General features: G+C 37.3%; 1 protein-coding gene across 1 annotated transcript in view; it reads left to right on the forward strand.

Annotated features, from left to right (window-relative positions):
• Window positions 1-26,855, forward strand: part of LOC149075138 (neurexin 1-like) — a 181,907-nt gene that overhangs the window by 55,338 nt on the left and 99,714 nt on the right. The window contains exons 2-3 of the mRNA XM_089245718.1: window positions 2,643-4,121; window positions 25,582-25,892. Of these exons, the coding sequence (XP_089101844.1) occupies window positions 3,371-4,121; window positions 25,582-25,892 (1,062 nt within the window). The 5' untranslated portion in view covers window positions 2,643-3,370. The remainder of the gene's footprint in view (window positions 1-2,642; window positions 4,122-25,581; window positions 25,893-26,855) is intronic.

Consider the following 26,855-nt stretch of genomic DNA (forward strand, 5'->3'; position numbering starts at 1 on the left):
TGTATCAAAAATTACTTCAGTCTGTAATATATTGTGCGTATATTTTTTCTCCTTTTTTACACCTCATCTTGCATAAGTGAATAAATTTCTTTTTGGAGAAGAAAACTTTTCGCTCATTACAACATAGTAGTTATAGCAACACTCAGTACTCTTTCAAATATATGCTGTAGGTTTCAGTGGCGTCCAATGTCTCTGGCGCAAGTGCTGAAAAAAAAAACTAATTTTTTGAGAACATTTTATGAAATATTTCAAAAACTTGTAGAAATATTTCAGAAATTTCATTGGTTTTCCTCGTTTTATACGGTATTATGATTAAAACCACATTGTTATAAAAAAAGTGGGTCGCACCTAGTCAGTTGGCTCAGACGCCGTGGTGGTCGAGTCGTCATAGTGACGGACTCACATCACGATGGCCTAGAACCTCACCGTCACCACAGTGGTGGTCGGCTAAAGTTGGTTTTCCGTGGTTTCCAATTTCAGGGCGTGAATGCAAGTCGATATCCCCGTTAAAAAGTCTCGCCACAGAGAGCAACATGCCTAGAACGATACAGTTACTCAATGGTAACACTTCGTTTATAGCTTAAAAATTCATGGCAGATGACAGCAGTACCTATAACAAGTATTACACGGAAACAAACTTCACGTTAGGTTTACAACACGAACACGCACATTCCAATATGTAATAATTCGTTAAATGTTCCGCAGAGGAATGTGGACGAGGTGCATGTGCGGTTTCTTAGTAGTAGCCAGTGGCCTTAATTGGGCTCCAGTGATGGTAGTTCTGATCTCGTGATTTAGCTCACGATATGGCTGTGTCATGTTAACATTTGCATCAATGTCAACAAAGACCTTTGTCAGCCGAATCCGTAATCTTTGGCCGAGGTAGAAACATCACGAAAAAACTCTTCGTTAGCGGATAAATTTGTAAGCCGAGGTGTCACTGGAACTGGATATTTTTATCATTTTTTTGGATTGGGCCCGTATGAAAATTTTCATTTGTTTTAGAATCTATTTTGAAGTTCGAAATCATTATTTTATGGAAGTGCTTCTGTCGCAATTTCCTTTCTTTCTTTCTGCTGATATTTTATGGTATTTTCATTTAATTTCACGTAAACTGGGAATTTTTATTCCTTTTGGACACCTTCCCCCCCCCCCTCCACGAAGCACTGCTTATAATAATCCTATTAAAGCATAACGAAGCCTCCGAGAGCGATTTCGGTGATTTTTCTGAGCGGAAGAAATTTTCTAGAGCAATTTTTACTCGCGGATTTAACGCGCTTCCTTTAGCTTTCTTTTATCAGCAAAAGCTATTCGTGTATCCAGAGATGAGGCAGCCTTAAAATTTGAACTCATTGCCAATTAATTCCATCGTGGTATCGTTAGTTACGCCGTTTTCTTTTTCCTTTGAGGAGAGAAAGTACATACTTATAACCAAAGTTATCGTTTCCGCTAAAAAGTTTTAGCGGGAGAGAGAAGTGATGAATGGATTCATCATGAAATGCGCCGATTTTCCAAACTCATTCCTTCGATTATGTTCCCCCTTATCCAGCGCATCGAACTTATCTGATAGCGACGTAATTTATTTAAAGCGAAGTGAGTGATTTTACTGTCGTATACGCAGGTTTCTTCAGATAAAATATACAATTTTTCCCGCCATTAAAACTCGCGCAAAATCAATTTAGGTAACTTCCAAATCAAAATATGAAGGTCGATCATCGCAATGTCTACGGTGACTTCCTCTTAAGGAGCATGCACCCAATCATCACCTTTGCTTCTGGAATGAAGCACTAATAATAATTTTAAACTAATAATTTTAACACTACATCTATGAAGTCCCAATCTTCCTCTATTTCTCGACACTCATTTTTTAAACCGATTGAAGGAGCCTGTGTTGACTCAGGAGCTTCATCCCTTTTTTTTAATTTCATACTACTTATACGTTTGATAAATCCAATGCAAATAGGTACGAGGTTAGCGTATACAGGGGCGTCGGAAGTGTTTCGAAACTGTGGGTGCTCGTCTTTAGTTTTATATCGGAAATTTTTAATTTCTGTATCAATTCTGGGGGTGCTCGGATTCATGTCACAAATTACCGTGGGTGCTGGAGCACCCACAGCACCCCCGGCTCCGACGCCGCTGAGCGTATACATCCATTGATTCTATTTACCCCAAAACAGGAAAAAAGGGTAGAAAGTGTAACCTTAATTCCTACTCTTCCCGAAGAAATATCATAATTACAATGTATTAAAATGCCAGGTTGAATAATAAGAAAGAAAGAACTTGGCACCCAAATATTGATATTACATCGATTCGAGCTTTCAGAAATGGTTGAAATGTAACAGGACACAAGTGGTAGCAACATGATCACAAACCATAAAAACTTCTCCATATAAAGTTTTTTTTCGTAACGTTACAAGAGCAGCTGGAGCACCAGGCACATTTTCACTGAAAAATAAAGCACGAAAAAAAATATTCAGCAAGAGACCGTTTCCAGAAGCTAACTGAAATTTACAAACCATGTTTGATTCCACTTACCCCCAAATATCCACTTACCTCAGTTTATCTTATACATTGTGAAGCATAAGCGTTAAAACTGTAACGTATTTTTGTTCATTTCGTGTTTTTCTCTTCTTTTTTTCCAGGTGTTTTTAAAGAAGTGTCTCCTGTCCAAAACCAAACACTATTTCATCGGAATCTCAGAAATCATTAGAGAATATCATGGACCATCATGTGCAGTTACTTCAACGAAAGTGATGACACGTAAAATGACCTATTTTGAAGTTCCTTCAAACACAACGATGAACCGATGGTTATCTATACGACAAGGAAAGTCATGAAATATATTTGAATATGATGTCTCAGCTAAAGTTGCTCATTTCTATTGATCGTCGAAATTCATGAAATACGTCATTTACGAACTTGTTGCCTGCTTTTTTCGGCTGAAACATTAATATTCTATGTAAGCGTCCTTCGATACTCGGCAGTCAGTCTAGAAACTATTGTGATTGACTGCGGGTGGCTCATTGAAGGAAAGGGTGGTTGTCGAAACAAACACTGGATCATGAATATCGATGAATCGTCTATATTTTTAAGGCTTAGATTTGCTACGAGAAAGCCTTAAACAACATCGGATAATTTAAGATTGCGGAGGTGGAATATGAGGATATTTAAGGTCGAGCGCGCATGCCCCTTACGTCAGTTTCGCATATCTTATCTGTCAATTTGAGAATGAAATGAATCCTTAGGTACTGTTTGTGACGAAGACGGTGCTGAACCATCCGATGCTCGTCCCTGAAATAAGACATTTATTTGCTTTGGTGCAACTTTGAGATGTCCGTGGCGTGTTGGCGGTGGTGAAGTCACACCAGCCATGTACCGGGGATGGACAACATGGTCATTAGCGTTTTTCGCCCTACTCCTCATCCTCTTCCTGTCTTTCTGTCCCAGAGACTGCGTTGCTTTCCTTCTAGAGGGATCTCCGACGTCTTACGCCCAGTTCAAAAAATGGCACGGTGGCATCACAGACAGCATATCTTTCGAATTCCAAACGACGGAGCCGAACGGGTTGCTCCTCTACGCCGACGACGGTGGATCGACGGATTTCGTCGAGTTAAAACTCGTCGACGGTGCCCTGAGGCTGAGGTTCAACCTCGGTGGTGGAGCGCAGATGATAACTGCCGGGAGGAATCTCCACGATGACCAGTGGCACAAGGTGGACATCGTCAGGAATGCCGAGGACACGCAGCTCAGGGTCGACGACGATCTTCAGAGTCGAGTGTCCAGGGGTCCCGAATACGTGTTCGGCAACAACAGCGTCAACAGCCACGTCTACATCGGCGGCATCCCCAGCTGGTACAGCGCTAAGCTGATGCAGCTGTCCCTGCCGCAAGTTTTCTTCGAGCCACATCTAAAGGGTAGTCTCAGGAACCTTGTTTACGCTAGCGAGGAAGGGCCGCCGAGGCACCAGGACGTCATCGAATTCAAGGGAATTAGATCTAACCAGCTGGACGCCTGCCAGCACCACGATCCTTGCCAGCACGGCGGCATCTGCATCAGCACTGACAGTGGCGCGATATGCGACTGTCGCGCCGGAGAATATGGAGGAAACTTCTGTGAGAAAGGTGAGCATGCGTTCGCATATGCATGTAAACATTCAATGTTTGTAATCATTTTTGCTTAGTTAAATGACGTTAATTGATGGGCAGCGTGAATATACACTATACAGGGTGTCCACTTTTACCGTTGTCCAAGGGCTATTTTCCGAACGGTTGGTTTTAGAGACAATTTTTAGTTACAAAAAGATGTTTCAAATGATGTCACCAATCATCTTAAATGCCGTTCAAATGAAAAAAAAAAAATTAACAAAAAGGACACAGATATTTTCTGGGTAATATGCTGAGTTGCACTTGAAAAGAAAAGTCATATTGTCTCCGCCGGAACTCGAACCCAGAACGTCTTGCACACCGGCAAGCACTCTACCATCTACACCACTGGAGACACGACCTTGCTTTCATTATTTCACGCACTGTGGTGCTGAAGTAGAGGCACAGTAGCCTCTATTAACTTCAGGAAATGGCCCCCAGGTGGGATGGTAGAGAGAGAGATTAAAATGTTTTTTTCTTCAGCCCAAGATATCAAAGAAACGGATAGTTTCTGGATATTACGCTAAAAGCAAACAAAAAAAAACCGTCTATGTGTGTGGGGGAATATTATGAATGGAAAACATTGAATTGTCAATATTTTTAAATTTTATTGTATAATTATTTGCGTATCATTTAATGTGGTGATAGAAGTGAAAAATAAAATGTGTGAATATTCCATTGGTTCTGATTCAGAACTTATACATTTCTCTGAATAGATTTATTCCAAATAAATATTTGTAGTTAATGTTTAGAGTAATGTGGGTGAACAAGCACGACTCTGACAGCATAAAAATACTAGGACCACGTATATACAGGTGTGCCATACATTTTTAAATAGTGTAAAAATTCATAAGCATTGAAGGAATTTGCACATTTGAATGCGGTTCGCAAAAAAGTTATTCTCACAAAGGGCGAATTTTTTGGAACAGAAAAAAAACTTATTAGAAATGTTTGTTAGTAGAGAACACTGTAAACCAGTCCTGTGTTATTGAACCCGAAACTTTCTACAGTGTCTTTTGTGTCCGAAACGTTCGTAAAGCTTCAGCCGTAGATTCGTGGCTGAGGTAAAATAACTAATTCATCAATATTGCTTTATCCACCAATGTCAATATCACAATGGAAACCTGATGTAAGAAAAATTCAAAAACGAACTGTTAGTTGCACAGCCCGCATTTATAGAAATCTAATTTGCATATTTCCAGTGATTTGCTTTTTCGGTCAGCGCCCTCGATCAAGGAAAATTCGAACTAATTCTTTTTCTGTACAAAAAAAATCCCTCTTCGTCAGAATAACTTTTTCGTAAACCATATTCAACCAATATACCAATTTCTTCAATTTTTATGAGTGTTTCACACAGAATACTATTTGTACGTCTTAGAGACGTAGAGGTATAAGCAGTTAACGTCCAGTTTTATGAGTTTTTATTTTAGTTATTATTCCAGTGCTAAACTATTTACGAATTTGTGGGGCACCTCACACACACACGCGCGTTCCTGCATGCACCAATTCGTTAGAAATTCCCCAGAATGATGTTCATAAGGTGCATATGAGGTTAAGTAGTTATTTATTGGTAACAACGTTGGTTAGAACTGGCTTGATAGCAGGGCCGTCTTAAGAGCATCATAGGCCCCCGGGCCAAGTGGCTTTTCTGTGGCCCTACCTAGTAAATTCTAGAAAATTTCAACCGGATTTCATTTTTGTGAGGTCCTTTTCTCTTGAGGTGCCCGGGTAGGCCCATGCGTTAAGACGGCACTGCTTGATAGTCTTTCTTTACCGTATCATTCAGTTCCGTTGGCCAATTTTGACCAATTCATGAAGTGACTGGCCAGCTTCTCCCACATTCGGCGCCGCGTTCATCCGTTATCCTAAAAGAATCACTGTTCTAATCAAATGTCCATCCACCTCGTTTTTTTTATTTTACATGATTATGAACATGAATGAGTTCGAGAACCTGTTTTTCGTAAATATTCTATGATATTGAATTCATTTCATAAACGTTATGGCGAGGAGCATCGGGGACACCTGACGAAGCCAAATCGGTTCATCATACAAATCGACATGTGCCATTAAAAGATAGGCTTCTCTGTATTTTTGGAAAAAAGAAAAGTAGGGTCAACTCCCTCTTTTGGTCGTTTACGAGGAAAAACATTAATTGAAATGGATTTCCGATTTTTTTCTCCCCTCCCGCTCGAAACATTGGGCGCCCATCATGAAATACTAAATGCTATCGGAAAAACATTCGATATATATTATTATACTACTATTAACAGCAAAAAAGAATATGGATATTTTCTCATCGGTTAGGAAAAATGAGCGATATGTATTATACTTATCGGAAAGCGTAACGAGCACTTAAATACATAAATGGATTGTCATCGATATTTTCTTCTATTTTATTCCTATTGTATGTGTCGTATCTTTGGGAAAATTATTACGACTAACTCTTCGGAGACATTGTTTAGATCGAATCTTCGTGCGAACACGTGGCACGAGGGAGGGGACTGTCAGTGTCCACTCCCATTAATACACGTTTTATAAGACACTGAAAATAACACGGAACATAATCGACTCGAAAGTTGTTTGACTCGCTTATTTGTAGCAGAAATAATAACTGAGTTTTCGAGAGAAACACTCGATATGGCAATAACGTGAAATCGACGCGTAATGACTAAAGAATCGCACCATTTATTGATCTCTAAGTTGAGTTTTTCATCCAAGATATTTGCCTCAAATATATATTGAGTGTCCACTTTATTATGAACACCTTTGAGAGTTTTAAGCAAATGAGCTGCGATGTTATGCTGTTCTGTAATTTCGAGCATGTAAACATGATATTTGAACTCACACTTACCAGTGCAGATTCGATCAGGAATGTTTTTAAAGACTCCCAAGGTGTCGTACTCAAAAAATTATGAAAAAATTAAGAAAGTACATTCATCTCACCCAGAAATCACCTTCGGACCCTTTTATTATTAGAGACCAACAAAAAATTAAACGTGAAAAATATGTTTTTGATCAACTCTGTATCATAAAAAGCTGTAAATGATTTGTAAGCTTCATATAATATTTTCCTTTCTTTGCACAATACTTGTATGCATTTCGTGAAAATAACACTTATATCCAGGAAGATATTAGTGTTTCTCATAAAAATTCCAATTTTTTACTGCATGCATTTTTCTTATAACAATGCGGGGTTTTCAACCAATTCTTACGAAACTTACAGAAAATTTGACACTATATATGAAACACACTATAAAGAAATTTACTACGTGAAAATTCAGTGTTCGATTATAAATGAGAATTTGAAGTAAATGGATTTCCAATCACGCATGCGCAGGAAATGTAAATTTTATTTATTTTTCATAGTATGGTTGCCAGATATAAATATAATGCAACTGTAATTTAAATTACTTTATGAAATTATCTGGATGATAAATGATTTACCACTTATTAACTTCCCTAATCAATTTTGTCTCATTTGGAGCAGTAGAATACACTACAGAGCTCTCTGCAGTGGGAAAAATATTTCTCGCTAATCCTGTATTATGGAATCATCATTCTGAAACATCCCATAGTCTTCAGAGAAGAAAATATCCATCGATACAGATAAAAGTGGTGGTCCTTAACGCTTAAGCCCCTCCCATCATCTATAGATGATGAGCCTAGTAGCCTGCTCAATCACCTTGTGATGATTTCAATTGATTTTTTTTTCAAAGATGAAATCCTTAAAATACCGTATAGATGGCGTATGCATACAAGTTATGGTTTTTATTTATTATTTCTGTATTCTTTGACAGATATGTTTGTACTGTATGGGATGAGTGCACATGGGCTGGTGTAGTGGTAGAGTGTCTGCCCCCCCCCCTTCAATTGTTAGTGTGCTGGTAACAATGGGTCCGACCCAGATTTTGTGTTTGTATCATCCCTTTTTTTTTTTTTATTGTACTCAATTTGCAACGTCTGAGTTTGATTGCCATCTATCTTTCACAAAGGAAAACTGAAAAAAAAAAATTCACTTCCGCAGAGACGGGAACATTTCTCTGAATATTCGTGCACCTAAAGTGTTAAACATGCTAAAATACTCAGCAGACTTCATTTTATTGCTGACCCTAGTCCAGAACAACAGAAAGAACCTCAGAGCACTTTCCTCCCGAAGCTCGCTCGCACAGTATAGGTGTAATAAAATAGGTTACGACTTCTTTTTTGGCCAAGCAGTGTAAATCACACAATCCAATTTTTTCCAAACCGAAATGCATCATTTAATGGAAAATAATAATTTCCCACTCACCATATCCATTTCTTCTTTTGAAGGGGAAAAAAAAAAGAAAAATGAAGTAGAAATCGATTACAAAAATGAAAGCAAGTCTTCTTAACGAGAGTTACAAAATTATAATAATATAAAATTCCAAATTGATTTCATAAAATTTCTGAAATTCGAAACTCCGGAATGTCTTTTTCCCCCTTCAACCAAAGGATCACTTGTACTCATTGCAGAAACTCGATACGTTCTTGTTCCAACTTATTTTTTTCCACTTATTTTACAACTCCATTCGAATCCTAAATTATTAAATCCCGAGCCTCATGAATTCCCAGATACTTTATATATATATATATATATATATATAAAAACGATACACTCCGGATACTTGGGATTCCACCGGGAGTGAAATCGGAAAAAAGAAAATACTATTTTTTGGATGCAAGTATTTTAAAAATATTTCCCCGGAGCACTCGGATCACGTCCACGTTTATTTTTCTTTTTGTTTTCTTGCGCCATTTCTTTTTGGTTGAGCCGTTTTAAGGAATAGAAACAGAAAGAGCAAAGGAATATACTACTACTACTACTACTATATATGAATGGTTATAAATATATGACAACGCTGATGCGGCGGATCCCGAAGATGCTCGTGGTTTGAGGCTGGAGTGAGTGCATCCATCGCACGACATGCGATATCTCTCTCTCTCTCTCTCTCTCTAACACACACAAATGGTTGGATGGTTGTTGGAAGAGAAGAGCGAATGGGTGAGTGAGAAACCAGGGTATCCATGGCAACGGCGGCTGAATCCACACCCACTCCAGTTTTTTGTCCCTCACGTGGGAAGAAATTGCTGCTTTGGCTACTGGCCAAGCTACTTCTTCCACCTCCACGGTGTTATGCAGGGAACCGTCACTGCTCTCATGCTATTCGGCTATTGTTATAGTGAAGGAGCAAAATAAGAAGCGAGAAATATACGAACAGTAGTGTGTGTAGCTCGGGTTGCAGCCGCGGGTCAAACGTAAACAAACGGCCCTTCCATGTTTTTCTTTTTCTCTGCTTTTTATGTATGACATGAAGTTTCTCGAGCTTTTTCTTATGCGTTGTTTTCTATGTTCGATAGGTTTTTTTTCCCTCTTTGTTAGGAAAAATAACAGAAGCCATTCAATATCGGGAAAAAACGAACGCATAAATAAATAAGGAGTTAATTTTTCGAAAAAGAGATGAAGTCTCGATTCTGATCTGTTTTTAGCAAGAATAAAAGAACTCGGAGTCGAGTTTCTCACAAACAAGAGGAGCATTTTGATTAGTTTTGTAAAAATAATTCTAATAGACAGATAGGCCTGTGTCAACAACAAGGATCCAAGGATCCATTTGTTCCAAGACACGATAATTTTGTGATAATTTTTTTACTCAAAATCACAAAATTTTCCGTAGGATCAAGTTTAATCACCAGTTTTATCGTAGGGAGTGATAGACGATTCTTTTTCTATTCATTTTTCAAATGGACCTGTCAAATTTGGAACACCCCTCCTCTCCCGTATATGCACTTTTCTGTTGTGAATGTGATACTATGGAATGAAATGAGTGAGAGAAATATACATGATATCCGATCCCCGTACAGTGCATGCGATACTAAATTTCATCCCATATCATGCTTTTAGCAAGTCAACGATGCCATTTCTGCTATGATTCGACACATTTGTTTGTCTCCAGTGACTTGCCTTGTTGGAAAATTGTCTGTCGTGCCTAAAACTTGCATCTGTATGTGTGTGTGTTTGCATTGTGCATGATATAATTTATAGACTGTCCAAAATTGTTTGCACAGCAGATATTTCTGCAACCGTTGACGTTAGAAACATACTTTCGATTGCAAATTTTTTCAAATAAACGTGCAATAACTCAAGAGGTCTTACATTTTGCAAGGAGTCGTGACATGAAAAAATAGCAAAATGGACTTTTATGTTGATCCTGTGTGCTTAAACTTCCGATTAGTGAAATATAACTCTGAGAGGTCATTTTTACAAAAAATTGCGTATTTTTTAATGCAATATTAACGGAGATATTCAATTTTCAAGTTTTCAGCATTTATCGCCAATGATTGAGATTAAGGTTTAAAAATTTCGAAACGTAAATGCAAAGTTGTAAAAATTCTGTAATTATCCAAATAACTGTCAAAAATGTAATTGTTATTTATTTTCAGAGGCGTACCAAGGAGGGGGAGAGGTGGCACGGGACCCTTCCGCCCCCAACACAATAAAAAATTATTAAAAATATTTCTAAGTATCTTTGTAAAATGATTAAACTATCGAAATAAAGCACATTTGCATGCTATCTTGATCAGTTTCTGTTGATTCAAAATGCTTTTTGAAAAAAGGTTAGTCCGAAAATTCACTGGAAGAAATTCATTGTACCCTTCTGAATCAGAGTGTGCCCCTCGAAAGATCAATACTAAATATTACAAAAATTGAAATGGTTTCATTCACTACATTTGCGCACAGTCCCTAAAAATACTACTTTTGAGTCAAGAAAACTTGTCAACACAGTGCTAAGTTGCTAAAACATAGCAATTTTATATATTTAATATCTCAATAAATATTGCATTTAAAAAAATTGAAATTATTTTTATATATTTTCATTGCAGGATCAACATTTAAATAATTGAAAGTTTTAGAACACGGGGGACTATAAAAAGTAAATTGTTTAATTTTTCTGGAAATGACTCCTCAAAAACAAATTTTGTGATTTTATGCAATTGCACATCATTTGAAACTTTTTGTAAAAGTATTGTTCCGGATAATGTCTCTCACAATCACTCGAAATGGCAAAGCGTGAAGCAATTTTACGGACAACATAGGTTTATTTTACAGAACAGCTATTATACGTATTCACAAGCAGCGATTTTTAAGAAACATGCAAAAAACATAGAGTGACCAACAAATAAAATATCGTCTACCAAATAAAATTCAACAAACTGCTTATAGTTCTCTCCTGGCGGCGCCACTATACATAACAGAGAAAAGATTCGAGAGAATTCTACCATATTCTCGTGATATCTTTACTCTTCTCTCGGCGCTATGGTATTGCCAAATCATAGGAACTGTCACCAGTTTGCTGCCAACTAGACGATATTTACAGAGAGATGCCTAATTCTCATGTTTACATAAGATAATGACTATTTACAGATGAGAATGCATAATAAATGATAAATAATGACTATTTACATTATTTTTGTAACAGTATGTTTCGCCATTGGAGAAAGATCTGTTGCACAAACAATTTGGGACAGCCTGTTATGTCCAACAAGCAGGGCTCGAACTATACGGGGGGGGGGGCGTAACTGCTCTGGCCAGCAAAATTTAAGGGGCGGCAGTTTTGGGGGGGAACAAAGAACACCGTTATAAAATTATTGCATTTTAAAGTTGTGGGGGGGTGACAAAATCATGTTTGTCCCGGACGACAAAAGTCCTAGTTACGGTTCTACCAACAGTTGCTGCCTTCCAGCTTCGAAATCAGAAGTTAGAAACTGGTATATCAAGCGAATATTATGCTGACAAGGAAAGAGTCCGAAGGTGAAGTCTTCAGAAAGTTTTGAAAAAATTACCACTGATTCTATTCTATTCATTTAAATATGTCCAAAAATATAAAAATATCCATCGGAATTATTATGGGTCACTCAAAATAAATTTTATACAAGAATATTTTGAACGCCAATAGAGGCCAAGAATGAATTTAAAAATCCCTCAAACCTGGAGTGTTAGAGTGACGTCATTCAAACAGCAAATGGTCAAGTTAAGACGCCTTCATATACATGTATTAAGGAGTTCTAGGTCAAGTACAGCACGGACAACGAAGAAGCCAAACAAGAGAAATAACTTGTTTCTAGAACAGAGAAGCTGGAGGAAAAGAGAAGAGAAGAAAGTGATAAGCAGTTTTATAGATATCGCCGAGAAGCGTGAGAGATGATGAGTAGCCAACTGTTACCATTCTAGTAATTTTTTGCGGCTTCAATAATAGCATTCCACCGCTAACTTTTTTGCTTTTATGTTTCTGGGTGATATTAATGTACTTAAATGTTTTCATAATTTTTTGAGGACGACACCTTGGGACCCTTTCCCCGTGAGTGTAATTTAATGTTTTGGGACCGGCACCCCCACCCCCCATCCGCCTCCCATTCAACACTGTACTGGCAGTTGTGGTATATATGTTAAGGTAAATGTGATAAATCGGTTATCATGCATACTTACCAAGCGTTTTATTAAGATTGATAAAATTACCAAAATTTATCAAACTTATTTACCTAAATTTATCACTTTTACCGTCGATTATGAATAGTACCCAAGCATCGTTGGTAAATTTAATAAGTACTAAAAGAATTATCACTTTTACCGGCGATTACGCATGATACATAAGTCTCGTCGCTAGTAAACATTATAAATCGTACTATATGACGTACTATACATGATAATTCATTCATGTCTTGTACATATCGTGGTACGACCATAAACTTTGTTTTCATTACATCAAGGTTCGACTATAATCATCAAACATACTAGACTCATTCCGAAATTTTTTTTTCATATTTGTCAAATTCATCAATTACACTAGGGTGTTATGCATAATCATAGATAAAGGCAATAAATATTAAGCATTTATCAAATTTACCAACGACACATCGTTATTATGCATATTCTCCGGTAAAAGTGATAATTTCTTCAGTATTTATAAAATTATCACAAAAACATGCAATTTTTGTATAAATTTATAAAATTCACCAACGACGCATGGGGTGTTATGCTTATTCGCCGGTAAAAGTGATAAAGTTGTAAAAATTACCGAGACGATTCATAGGTATGCATAATAACATGTTATTATGTATAATAACCGATTTATCACATTTACTGTAACATACATATTGAAAGTAACGTCGCGTAAAAAAGAGAAAAGCGATCGGCCAATGAGTTATGGTTGATCGATGGTGAAACTCTTTGTCTTTGCGCCGCTCAAAGCAATGATTTCGGAGCACGAGAGAAAGAAAAATGCCATTAGAATGTGTGTTTAGTTAAATAGCTCTTCTCTGTTCCTTCGAATACAAAAAAAAAGATAAAATAAAATATAATAATGATGAAATGAAAAAAACGGGACGGCGTTTATTATTCAAGGCTTCCTTCTCCATTCTGTTTAATGAGAAGAAGAAGAACGAAATGAAATCTTGTGTCTCGACTCCGGAATATTTCAAAGATTTAAAACAAAAGAAAAATTGGATGAGAGCCAGGATGAAATAAGAAAAGAAAACGTAAAAAAAAATCTCTTGATATGGGCGGCGGTGGCCCATTTCACTGAACTGGTCCATTGAGACCGTGGATGAATCTTGTTGTTAGCCTCTGACTAGAAGCAGCAACCGGTTAATGTTATTCAACGTTTCAACGGCTCCGGAATCGAAAATAAAAACCTCTCTTTTGTTTATGGCCGGAAAATAACATTTGCTTGTTTTTTTATTTCTTTTCTTATGCCTTTCAACCTTATAAGCGTTATAAAAAGGATGGAAAAATGAATTTTTATTTTTAAAAATGAATTGGAATATTTTTATGATCTCTCTCTTCGATTCGTTCTCGATCAAATAGTTCCAAATGCATTTCCTCCTCAATTCAGGCACTTTTATGGATCCAGGAAGACGGTCTTTTGTCTGGAATCTATCCTAGGGAATTTTATAACCTGTTGTAGATGACTCCAGTCGCATTATTAATAATTAGGGCCTGGAAGTTCAGGCGAAATGCCATAAATACATTTTCTTGCCTATTTTGACATTTTTTGTTTGTAGAAATGCCTTTTTCAAATTTTTCCTGCCGTTAATACTTATTTCGAAATTATTTTATGTTTATTTGTAAATTTTATATGTTATATTCTATAGAACTTAGATATTTTTAGCATAGAGAACTTTTTTTAACCCATATGACAAAACTCTATTATTTAATTTTTTCAGAAAAACATTTTGTGATGACATGAATGAAATATAAAAGGACAAATTTTTTGGGAAAATAAAGTTTTATTAAATTAAAAATATCAATTATGAATATACAAATACAAAGACACAACAGGCAAAATGCCCAACGAGGTGGCTGAGAAAAAGTTGCCCGTAACAAATATGGATGCCATATATTTTTAAAATACAGCAACTCCCAATTAAAAATGCAATTATAAAAACTAAAGACCATATATATACATGATAAAATGTATTACACTGCCAATAAAACATATTTATGGTTGTCTCATTTAAGTATGGATAGCCTTTCGATTTACCCGAACATGTTTATCGTATTTCTATATAAACACGTCGATTGTGTTAGCATTTACTACCCCGAGGGTAAGCTACTCCATTCATTAACAACCCTATTAGAGAAAAATTCCCTGCGACACCACAACCTGGAATTGTCCCTTACCAATTGATATTGGTGTCCCCTTGTCACAGCAGTCGATTAACGACGTATGAATGGTCCATCCCGTTCAAAATTTTGAACACTTCGATCATATCCCCTGACACCTGCGTTCTTCCAATGTAAACATATTCAAAAAATGAAGTCTCTCTTCATAACGTATGTTCTCCAAAACCTTACAGCATACTCAAGTCCAAGACGAACTAAACCGCGGGAAAGCGGACTTTAGGAGAACATGAGGAACCTTTTTTTGAATTATATTAATTAATTATGATTTATTTAATATTTTTATTGAATTTGTAACTCAACAACTTTAATATTGCGATTTACATGTTTTCCCCGATTATAGATATGGTTACCCTATGTATGAAATTCAATTTGAACCCATAAGAATATCACTAATATTTATGAAAACATTTCTCATTTGATTAGAATTGAAACTGACAAGTCTGCCTGCGGATCGCCTCTGGTTCGCGAACTATAGGGTGAGAAACACTTCAATAGTCCACAGTTTACGTCATGGCTCAAACAGGATGGGGTATAGGAGAGAGCATGCTGTTTTATATAATTTTATTTTTTCCTAAACATAAATACGCTGCAAGCAACAACGGCAAGTTTTTTCGCTTATTCGAAAATCATCTCCAGAATTTGAGAGGTTTTTTTGTTTTAATATTATTTTCAATTGTTTTGAAATTCGAATTTCAAATTTATTTCACACATCTACACATATTACACAGGTACATGAATTGTTAGTAATTATATTCACATATATGTTACGGTGAAAATGTGATAAATTGGTTATTATACATAATAACCAGTTTTTATGGATATTTACCAATCGTCTTAGTGAGTTTGATAAACGCATCACTTTTACGGTCGAATATGAATAATACACCCAAGCGTCGTTGGTAAATTTAATAAATACGAAAAAAATTATCACTTTTGCCGGACATTATGCAAATAACCAAGTGTCGTTGGCAAATTGGATAGGTAGGCCTGCATGAAGTTTATTGCTTTTATCTGTGATTATGCATAATACACAAATGTAATTGGTGGTTTGATAAATATAAAAAAAAATTACAAATGAGTCTGGTATGTGTGATGAATATAGTTAAATCCCGTGGTAATGGTAACAAATTTTACAATCGTACCCCGATATATACAATACATGTATGAATTATCACATAGGGTCAGGTAGGGCAAATATGATACAAAAAAAACCAAACGTTTGCATGTTCCTCCTCAACTAGTAATCATACAAAACAACAGAAAACAGTGTTAGATTCAGCTTTAGGAGAGAAGTAAGAACGCGTGCAGTATTTTTTAAGATTGCGTACTTTTTCAAAAAACAAAACAAGCATGCGTATCATATTTGCTTTCCCAAAAGAGCAATTGGCGAGGGTAAATGTGTTATACCTCTGTTATTCAGCTTCTGTATTGTATGTATTCTACAGGGAAACTGGAAGGAAATTTTTGGTACCCGCATATTGTAATGTATCATGTGTCCAAAAAACATGCAAATCGAACATTAAATGCTGAGTTGGAGCATAAGTAGACACTGATGTAGGCTGCTCCTACGCTATCGACAGTCTTGGAGCCATGAGTAAAAATAATTCGATGGGTTGATTCTTCTGTATGTGTGGTCAAGACCTGTGTTGGCAAAATATCTTTCACCGTGTGCTACGTCCATTGTGGATGTTTATGCTCCACATCTGTAGGAAGATATGTTACATTGTTTGTTTTAATCTCGCGCTTTTGCCTTAAATTTGCTTTCTGTACGTCGTTGTCCAAAAGTATATGTAGTGGAGGACTGTTAGTTAATACGTGTAACGCACTATTTGGTGTCATGGAATAGGCTCCAATGATGAATAGCATGATAGCAGGAATTTTCTTTGAAGAGAGTAGACTTTTGTTCTTGGTTGTTTGGGATCATTGAACCATGCGATAGCAACATATGCTATAATGCAGATGGCGACAACTTTATAACGCGTATTTCTAATACTTGTCGTAATGCCCCATGTGGAACAAGCCAATTTATTTTCAATACTTTTCCAATTTAAGTTCTTAGATACGTTAGATATTACACTGTATTTTTGTCATGTTGATTGTGTACTACGTTGCTGATAGCTCTTATTGATATGGCAGTATGTTTTGAAAATGTTGATTATACTGATTGGCAGCAAATGGCTAATAGAAATATAAATTCAGTTTCGAAGGAGTTGCGACGAGATTGCTTTGCAGGCAGAAATTTTGAAAATTTTGACACTGAGATCATAGATGATACGGTAAAACCCCTCCAAAAGGACAACCATCTTTTACGGACGAATTTTTTTTGTCCCGCCGGTGTCCACAAAAGAGGTTTACTGTGTTAAAAAAACCAGACATAGCCCCGCTTTTGTTCCGATGTGTGATATAAGCCCGTTATTTCGTAATGTTGGGTTTGTCTATTCTAGGGAAAAGCGTTTGCAGTGTTAATCCTATGATTTCAATCGGCTTTGCGTTATGCACTTGAGCACAAAACACTTCTATGAAAATTCAAACTCGAGTCCTTGGAACGAATTATTCAATTTTACATTGATTCCTATGAGAGAGAAAAAAAACATTTCGGTTTACGAACGGACTATGTGTAGTAAGTTCGAAAACCGAGGCTAAACTGATCTTAGAAACATAGGCAACAATATAATATGATGCTAAGAAAACTTAAGTCCCCCCCTCCCCTCAATCTCTAGTAATTTTTGAGTATATAATGTAACGCATCTCACCCTTAATCGCATATGCCCTTCAATTACGTATATACGGTACGTCTGACATCAGGATGTTTTACTCGTTTTTGCGCCTCTGCGTTGAAGTGGTGTGATACTGTTTTCGTAATAAATTACTAGTTTGCAATTTTACACTGTAATTCTCACCAAATGAGAGTTTTGAAAATGTAACAGTTATTATTAATGGATGTCCCGGTTTTCAACAACAATTTCCGGGATTTGTCCTGCTTTTGCAGACACCTCATTTTGTCACCCTAGACTGACATCATTGTATATTCGGACGAAGTTTATGGTACACACAAAACTTTCCAGCATTCACCACTTTCTTATAAATTCTCCAGAATAATGTTTACGAGGTGCACAAACAGTTAGTTTTGCTGTAGTTTCGAAAAAAATTGTGGTTGTCTGTATCATAGACACGGCCGCGAATTTCTACGTGAATACGTTCTTTGTGTCTACAACAGTGTGGTGGGTACTGACAAAATCCAATTGGTATTATTGGATCTGTTTTTGGAATACCTCACTCACGATATCAATGTCGCCTGTTTGCGTTACGAGCTTCTCAAGATATATAGCAGAAAAATTTCTTTGACAAAGCGGGCCGCGAGCATGATACCTAGACCAGAAGACGCCTTAAAACTGGAGTAGTATCATTGGATTTGTCTTAAAAATGCCTATCAGATTCATTGGCTTTAATTAGCGTTGCGAACCTCTCGAGATATAGCGTGAAACGATTTCGCTACGAAAGCGGGCCACAAACCTGGTGCCCAGATCGGAAGGGGAAATGTCGGGCATAATTTCCGGGAGGGAGATGTCAGAGGCGATATGTCAAGGGTGAAACTTTCGGTGGTGAAATTTCCAGACCTCATTTTTATCACGACACCGCTTGTTCTCTTCTAATAGACCGAAATATCGCTATTGTATTTTCTGAGGAAAAAGCTAATTAATGTCATTCAGAAATGCGATCAGTGACCCGTGATCGTCCCTAGAGGGTTTCGATACAACGCCTCTCTTCGAAATGAAAACTCATAAAATTGAAAACCAAATTCGAAAAAAGTTCCTATTTTGTTACCTTTTGCTATGGGATAGGAGAAAACTGAGTAAATACTTATCATTTAATCGTATCTTAGGTAAAAATAATCGCTCGCACACGTGCTAATAGACACGCAATCGCATAAATTTCCATCAATGCGACGTTCACCAGGTTATTTGAGAGACGGATCCCTCTTGAAATGAGTTTTCTCGTAGCGAATGGCGTATCAGGCAGACTGGAAATGTGCCCGAGGCAACGTGATGTATTTGCTTGGAATTGCGGACCTGAAACATCAGCTGCAACTTGGTCGAAGCTCTCTGGAGAGAGACAGAGAGAAGAGCTGTTTCTCAATCCTGCGCGAATCGAATTTCTATCCGCGAACCGAAACTTCAGACTCGACCTCCCAGAAAATTACAATTACACCCGGGAAATAGGCGCACTAACGAGAAGTAAATTACTAAATATACTCGAGCTATAGCTGTAGGTCAAGAGTTCTTAACCTTCAGGAGACAGCGAGCCATTTCAGTGGTGACTTCATTGAAAACGTGTCGCGAGCCACTAAATTGATCTGAAAATGTGCAGTGGGCCACTTGAGTGATGTGGAACTACGTCGTTGTCACTCAAGGGAACTGTATATAATCCGCGGGTCACTTTAGTGATCTAGAAATGTGCCGCAGACACTAAAATGATGTGAAACTAAACCGCGAGTCATTCAAGTGATCTGTAAATGTGCCGCTGACAGCGGATACGATTTGGAATAATTCCGCGGGTTACTCAATTGATCTGTAAAAATGCCGCGAAACTATGGTGTGGGCCACTTTGATGTGCACACTGCACTGTGTGTCTCCCTCTCCCATTTAAGTGATCTGCTGCTTCAATGTACACACCGACTCCGGCCACGTCGCTGTGCTGCTATTTACTACCGTTAACGAATTGGATTGGAAATGAAAGCGCTATCTATCGGTGGTCGCCTCAAGCTCGTTAGGAACAACACCTCGTTATTTATGTTCTTCCCCCGGTTCGAGCGTGCGACCTAACGGTAAACTTCAAGTTGGTACACGAGCATTCACCACGCCACTCCGATGCATTTAAGCAATCTGTAAATGTGTGCTGCACGTATAAAATTGAATTTAAGGTCGCGGGCCACGTTAGGTAATTTCGAGGGCCACATTTCACCCGTTGGTCATAATTTGAGCATGTATGCCGTAGGTCACGTCGAATGTCTTGCCCTTGCTTCTGGTCGAATTTTTAGAACCACATAATAATGTTTTTTCAAATTAATTTCGTTGCCACAATATTTCGCGCATAATAGTTGAACCTGAAATGGATTGTTCGTAACATACCGTAATACATTGCACCAATCCTGGAAAAAGATTCGACGTTTTCCTGGTGGCTATTCTCACGAAAATTTCATTCTTCAACTCATGTATTCACTTATGCACCTATCATTTTGGATAGCGTTTACTAAACATATCTGTGCTGTGAGATATGCTGAAAAATTGACTATTTATGTAAAGATACTGATTTTTTTGGGAAAATTTAATCTGTGCCCCTACTGGGACTCGAATGCCGGTCGGTCGAGTGCTTTACCAACTAAGCTATAGTGACGTATAGAATGTTTCTCCTTTGGAGCGCATATATATGCTGAATGATACAGACGATTTTGACGGTGGCGGCAATCAGCTAACGACTCGTATGTTCGTCTTCCACAACGAAGGTTACTGTCAAGGTTCACGGTTTCGAATACTTGGGAAAAACATCGAAAATAAGTCCTTTACCTACCGAGCTCGGGATGACCACCTTTAGATGGCGCCTTCATTGCCCACCCAACTCCACTGGTTGGAAATTGCCGTATAGTAATTTGACCGGAGTTGGTGTGCGGTAAAGCAAATAATCGATTTAAAAAAAAATTACCAATTAAAAAACAGGGAACCTTCCCATAGCGGCAGAAATTAAATTTTTCCAAAAATCAGTATCTCTACTTTTAAAAAAATACAGCCAGTTTTTAAGGTAATTTTGTATTAACAAGTGTAGAGAGTACATCTTTCCCTACACAAGGTGTGGAGTTCTTGGACACCCTTTATCATTTGAACCGTTGGTTATAGAAGCATACTTTCAATTAGAAAAAGTATCCAAATAACATTTCTATCTCAGATATGTCATTTATTTCACTGGGGGCCGTATATGTATCGAGATACAAAATTTAATTTTTTATACAATCCCCGTGTGCTCAAAAATCCAATTACACAGTTATTGCCCTGTTTCTCATGATACCAACAAAAAAGTCCATGTTTCTAGGTGCAATATTCATTGATATATTTGAATTCAAAGGACGGAAGTACTGGGTGGGACAGGGCAACAACTTTCTAATTGGAAAGTAGAGGAGGGGGACCGTATAAAAATTGAAATTTTGTATCTCGATACATATACGGCCCCTAGTGAAATAAATGGCATATCTGAGATGGACATGCTATGCTATTTTTTCTAATTGAAAAAGTGTGCTTCTATAACCAACGGTTCAAATAATAAAGGGTGTCAAAGAACTTAACTTCACACCCTGTATATATGTGTGTGCTTCCACCTGGAATCTTGGACACAGGTTGACTTTAGAAGTGCAATTTCAGTTGCAAAAAGTTTTCAAATGACATGCAGTTTCTTAAAATGTAATTTTTCTGAATGGTCGCAGCGTAAAAGAAAATTGACATTTTGTGTGAACAGTTTCAAAACTTCCTATTAGTGAAATATAGATCACGCTCCGAAAAATCAATTGCAAAAAAAGCTCCATATTTTTAAATTGGCTTGGCAGTGGCTTGAAGCTGAAACCAGTAACGTTTCATGCAACTTGATTCTGTCGGCCGCGAAGAGACATTTATAATACTTGTAGGTACGTTGGAATCCAAAAAAGTTCATTTTTAGGGAGTGTGCACAAATGAAATGACCTCAACTATTGTGGTTACCTTAATAATATTATTTTATTTCGCATCTAAAAGATACATGATTTCCATCGCTTTCTACTTCGGGTACTTCTCATTCCTCTCGGACAAAATTATAATGAAATAATAATTCGGCCTTTGTGAGGACCAAGAAATGAAATTAAAAATCAAAAACCGGAACGTACCTATTATAAATGTGTCTTTGACAGATGGAATCAAATTGCATGAAACGTTGCTGGTTCTTGAGCTGATACAACTACGCCAACACAGCAATGAGTCGATAAAACCTTGTTTTTCATCTTCAATATCTCGATTTAAAAATATGGAATTTTTTTGCAGATTTTTTTTCCAAGCCGATCGTACATTTCACTAATTTGAATTTTTACCACACGGGGACTTGATAAAAAAATTGATAAATTTCTTATTTTTTTATGAATACATCTCCTGAAAAAATTAAATCATTTTAAGAATTATTATGAAAACATACGCAATCTAGACAATCTTTACAATAAATTAAGAGAATTAATATATGTTCCAATAGAAAACAAAAACATACAGTGCCACATATTGACACTGAGACAGAACTACATGTACAGAATTTATAAATTTATCATCAAAAACGAAGAATGGTTAGTAAAAAATGGAAATAGAACCTCGAATAGATATAAAAATATCTATCAAGTGCCTAAAAGTTTTTGTTACACCGCACCGAAAATAATGAACTTCATCTACTCTAACAATTACACAAATAGTAATAAAAATACAGATTAGAATGTCTTTATTATGATCAAAAACACAGATATTAATGCAGTACTTTGAAATAAATTATTGCACCAATGCATATTAATTATATACTAAAATACATCTAATGAAGAAAAGAGAGAATTGCCGAGGGAGAAAATCATGTAATTAAAATCATATAGGCCTGCTGGAAGGACTTCATAGTCCCTTGGGTGTGTGTGTGTTTTGTGTCGTGTAACATATGTTTGTATTTGTATATTGTATTACCTATAACAGCACCATTATTTGAAAACTTTGTATACCTGAAAGTGTACTTCTTAAGTCAAAGGTTGCAGAAATAGTCGAATGGACAAACAATTTAAAACACCCCGTAGAAGATTGATATATAAGCAGGAAAAACATTGCTTTTAGCATTGGAGTACATGTTAGCAAATATGAATGGAAAGGGAACGTGTGTCGACAGTATATGGTTGAGTATTACAATTGATCGGTAACACGACGATCGCTATGAAATGAATAAGCATGGAAACAGACGTTCGTTTTCGTGATGGTTATGTAGACGAAAGTATGGAGAGAGAGCACGAGATCCGCAAAAAATAAGTCCAAATCACTTTTTCCCATGAATATCAGATGCGAGAAAAATTAATGGTCAAAATAAAGTAGGATAGCTGAGACGCGCAAAAACAGAAAACATTGTACAGTGCATTACATCGTGTACCAATATAGAAGAAGTGTCGTTGGCGTGTATCTTTCTCGTTGAATTTTCGAAGTAGGAGCTTTCTTGCATTTCGTTTTTGCGCGAAATCCTCGAAGGGATTTATAATATGGCACACAGTACACATAACGTATTTGACGCGCGAACGAAAGTCTTCCAATTTTCTAGGCGATATTTTTGATTAATAGCGTGTTTTCGAGATTTATCTTTTCTTCTTCTTCGAAGGAAAATACTATTTGTACTCACTCGCGGGAAAATTCAACGCAAAAATAAATGCATGAATAAATAAAAAATAAATACATAAATATAATGCCGTGAAAGTTCATTCGTTCGATGATTGATGTTCGGCGCCAAAGAAAAGGCTTCTTCTTCTTTTACGTGGAAATAGCCATTTTTCGCTTCTTCGACTTTCTTCATTTTCTTCGAATAAGAAAAATATAAAGAAATATTTTTCGGGCTAAAACCTTGTTTATAGAAAAAAATGGGAAAAAGTCGGAATATCATAAGACTAATGTTTCTCCCTTTTCGAGGCCGAAGCAGTGATGATGGCGGTGGACCCATCGATAGCCTCTCTAATGTCAGCCTCTTCTTCTTTTTGTCTTTTATCGCTTCCTCGACAGAAGCTTTTCCATCTTGAGATTCGACTAAACTGTGAATATTTTTTGAGAAGAAACTGGCATATACAGAGTGGTTGAAAACTTTCGGGGAAGATTAGAGGAATGTAATATATTTTCACAAAAAAAGCAAAATCGGAAACACCACCAGAAAATGATAGGTGGCGCTGTTCGCGATAAATCCAGGTGACAGTTGAGGCTTTTTTTCAGTGATCTTAAAAGCTTGTATGCAATGCTTTTGCCTTTGAAATGAAACCCAGTAGCAAGCTGCCGCCATCATCGATGCTGATATCGGTGCAGCTTTAGGTATTAAGATGAGTCAAATGTTAATCAATACAATATTTTAATCACCTAGTGCAAATACAAACACAGGCCACAACGAGCAAATTGTCCAATGAGGTGGCTGATAGAAGATGCCCATAAAAAATATGGATGTCACATACAACCAAAGTACAGCAATCCAATATAAAAGCATATGTCGTGAAAGAAAAACTAATGATTACTGTTATACAGGGTGGGCAAAAAGTCCGTAGAAACTTTAAAAATGAATAAAAACCGGAAAAATAAACACAAGTAATAACTTCAGTGCCCTCCCACGCTGTTCCATATCACCCAAGTTACCCACGAAATATTTATGGATCACTTCAGTGAACCGCGGCACATTTACAAGCCACTTAAGTGACCTGCATTATGGTTTTAGACGCCCCAAGTGATCTGCAAATTTGCGGATCACGTAAGTGACCTACGGTTCTGTTCCAGATCACTGAAGTGTTCCGAGATATACAGGGTGGGCAAAAAGTTCGTAGAAACTACTTTAAAAAGGAATAAAAACCGGAAAAATAACCGAAATAAAAAACGGTTTGCAGGGTTAGCATCGCTGGGTGACGGGAATTTTTTTAAGGCAGGGGGAAAAAAAATCAAAAACAGCCCATAGGTGGCGCTGGTGCGAGTGACTTCGGTGGAAATATGCAAATGAGACGGTTATAAGAACTTGCTCCCCTAATCCACAACCAGTTTACCGTTGTAAACCGTGTATGTGGACCTGCTGCACTCTGCCGTTGCTGGATTTGTGACTTGCTTGCAGTGTGTTACTCCTGTGGTGGTTGGTCATATGGAACACGTACTGCTGTAATAAACGATTTGGAGGCATTTTGTTCGTTTTGCGTATCTTTTCTTTGACTTGTGTACGTCAGCGCCACCTATCGGCTGTTCTTTTAGATTTTTTTTTCTTGTCTTAAAAAAATTCCCGTGATCTAGAGATGCTAACCCTGCAAACCGTTTTTTATTTCGTTTATTTTTCCGGTTTTTATGAATTTTTAAGGTTTTATTATTTATCCCACTATATCGATCGTATTTTTTTAGAATTCACGACCCTCGGAGGTAAGCTATTCCACTTATTAACAACCCTATTCGAGGGAAACTCTCTGCGATACCACAACCTGGAATTGACCCTCACTAAACTCTACTGATGTTCCCCTCTTCAAAGCAGTTGATTGACGATGCATTAAAAAACATAGACCATCATATAGAAACGTCCTCTCCACTTGTCAATACAAGATTCATCGAAAGACTGGTTATTTGTGGAGATGAAGATTACAAGGAAGAAAATTCAAACAGCTTTGAAACTTTTTTCTAATTGAAAATTGTCTCTGAAACCAACGATTGAGGGAATATTCATAGGACAACGATAAGCGTGGACACACTATACTTTCTGCAATATCCAAAATTTAATTTGTTTTACTTGAAAATAGATTTAGCGAGCATTCAACAAGCATTTTCGCTGAAATGAGCTCATCATTATAAGCGGGTCCAATGCATTAAAAAATTCTTTAAAAATTCAACCCCCCTATTTTCATTCAAAAATGCAAAAATTGGCAAATTCGTGTTTTTGTAAAATTTTCGTGCGCCAAACGTAATGATTAAATTTTTTTTCTCTCGTCATTTCCAACAGAGAAGACTTCATCGGAGGCGACTTTCCGTGGTTCGGACTACCTGTGGTACGATTTGCAACGCCTGGGCTCGGAACCGATCCTCAGCTCCAGCGACCAGGTGTCCCTAGTTTTCAAATCTAGGCAACCGAGCGGCATGCTTTTCTACACAGGCCGCAGTGATGACTACTTAATGTTGTCTCTGAAAGATGGTGGAGTAGTCCTAGACATCAACTTGGGTTCGAGCACCGTCGAAAAGACTGTCAGACCGTCAAAGGTCCGTTTCGACGACAACCAGTGGCACAAGGTGCTCGTCCATCGCAAAGTCAGAGAGGTAAAAAAAAATAATAAATTTTTGTCTCGTTAAATCACTCGCGGGCTGCATGCAATAACGGCACGACTAAAAAAAATGCTATTTTTGAGCCACTGCACATTTTAGCATTTTTAAGGCGGTATTCACCGACATGGTTTAAACTATACTCACAATTTTTTGATAAGAGATCCACATGGATTGGTTAAATTCAGGTCTTTAACCAATCTATGTTGATCTCTCATCCAAAAATTGTGACTACAGTTTAACTTTAAACCATGTCGGTGAATACGGCTCTAAGTAGCTTTGTTCCGACAGCTAAAGTGTAACGCCGAATAGTATAGTCCAATAGTTTACCGTCAGATGGCAGAAGTGTCACAGTTGCATTCTCTGGTTTGTCACTTTATCAGGAAAACTTTGAACTCATTTATCTCAAAACTTGCTTTTTCTTAGTTGTGCCGCTCTTGCAGTCCATGAGCGAAATATAGATAAAATGTGGGTAAGAGAATGAGCCAAGTTAATTTTTGATTAGAATAATTAAACCTCTAAAGATGTAAAGTGGCAAAAAGAGTTTAAAATATATATATATATATATATGTACTCTAAATCTTATCATGCTCAACCCATGGCCAGCGGGTCAACCGTAGCCGTCGGAATTATCTGATGTGGCCCAGGACACTCAAACGTAGTTTTGTAAAAATAAACAACGGAGCAAATTTCCACATCACTCAAGTAACCCGCGACATATTTACAAATCACTCACGTGACCACCTCGACATATTTACAGATCAGTTGACCGAACCTTGGGACACTTCCAGACTACTTAAGTTGCCCGCATCTCATTTCCAGACCACTTAAATGACCTTCGGCACAATTGCAGATCACCCAAGTGACCGGCGACACAGTTCAAATGTATTTAAGTGGCCCGTAGTGCAGCTCCACATCACTCAAGTAGTCCGTAGTGTAGTTCCACATCACTCAAGTGGC

Source organism: Pholcus phalangioides, unplaced genomic scaffold (assembly GCF_987345545.1).
Source record: "Pholcus phalangioides strain wild (caught in Gottingen) unplaced genomic scaffold, Ppha-v1.0 ptg000016l_1, whole genome shotgun sequence".
Lineage (NCBI taxonomy): Eukaryota > Metazoa > Arthropoda > Arachnida > Araneae > Pholcidae > Pholcus > Pholcus phalangioides.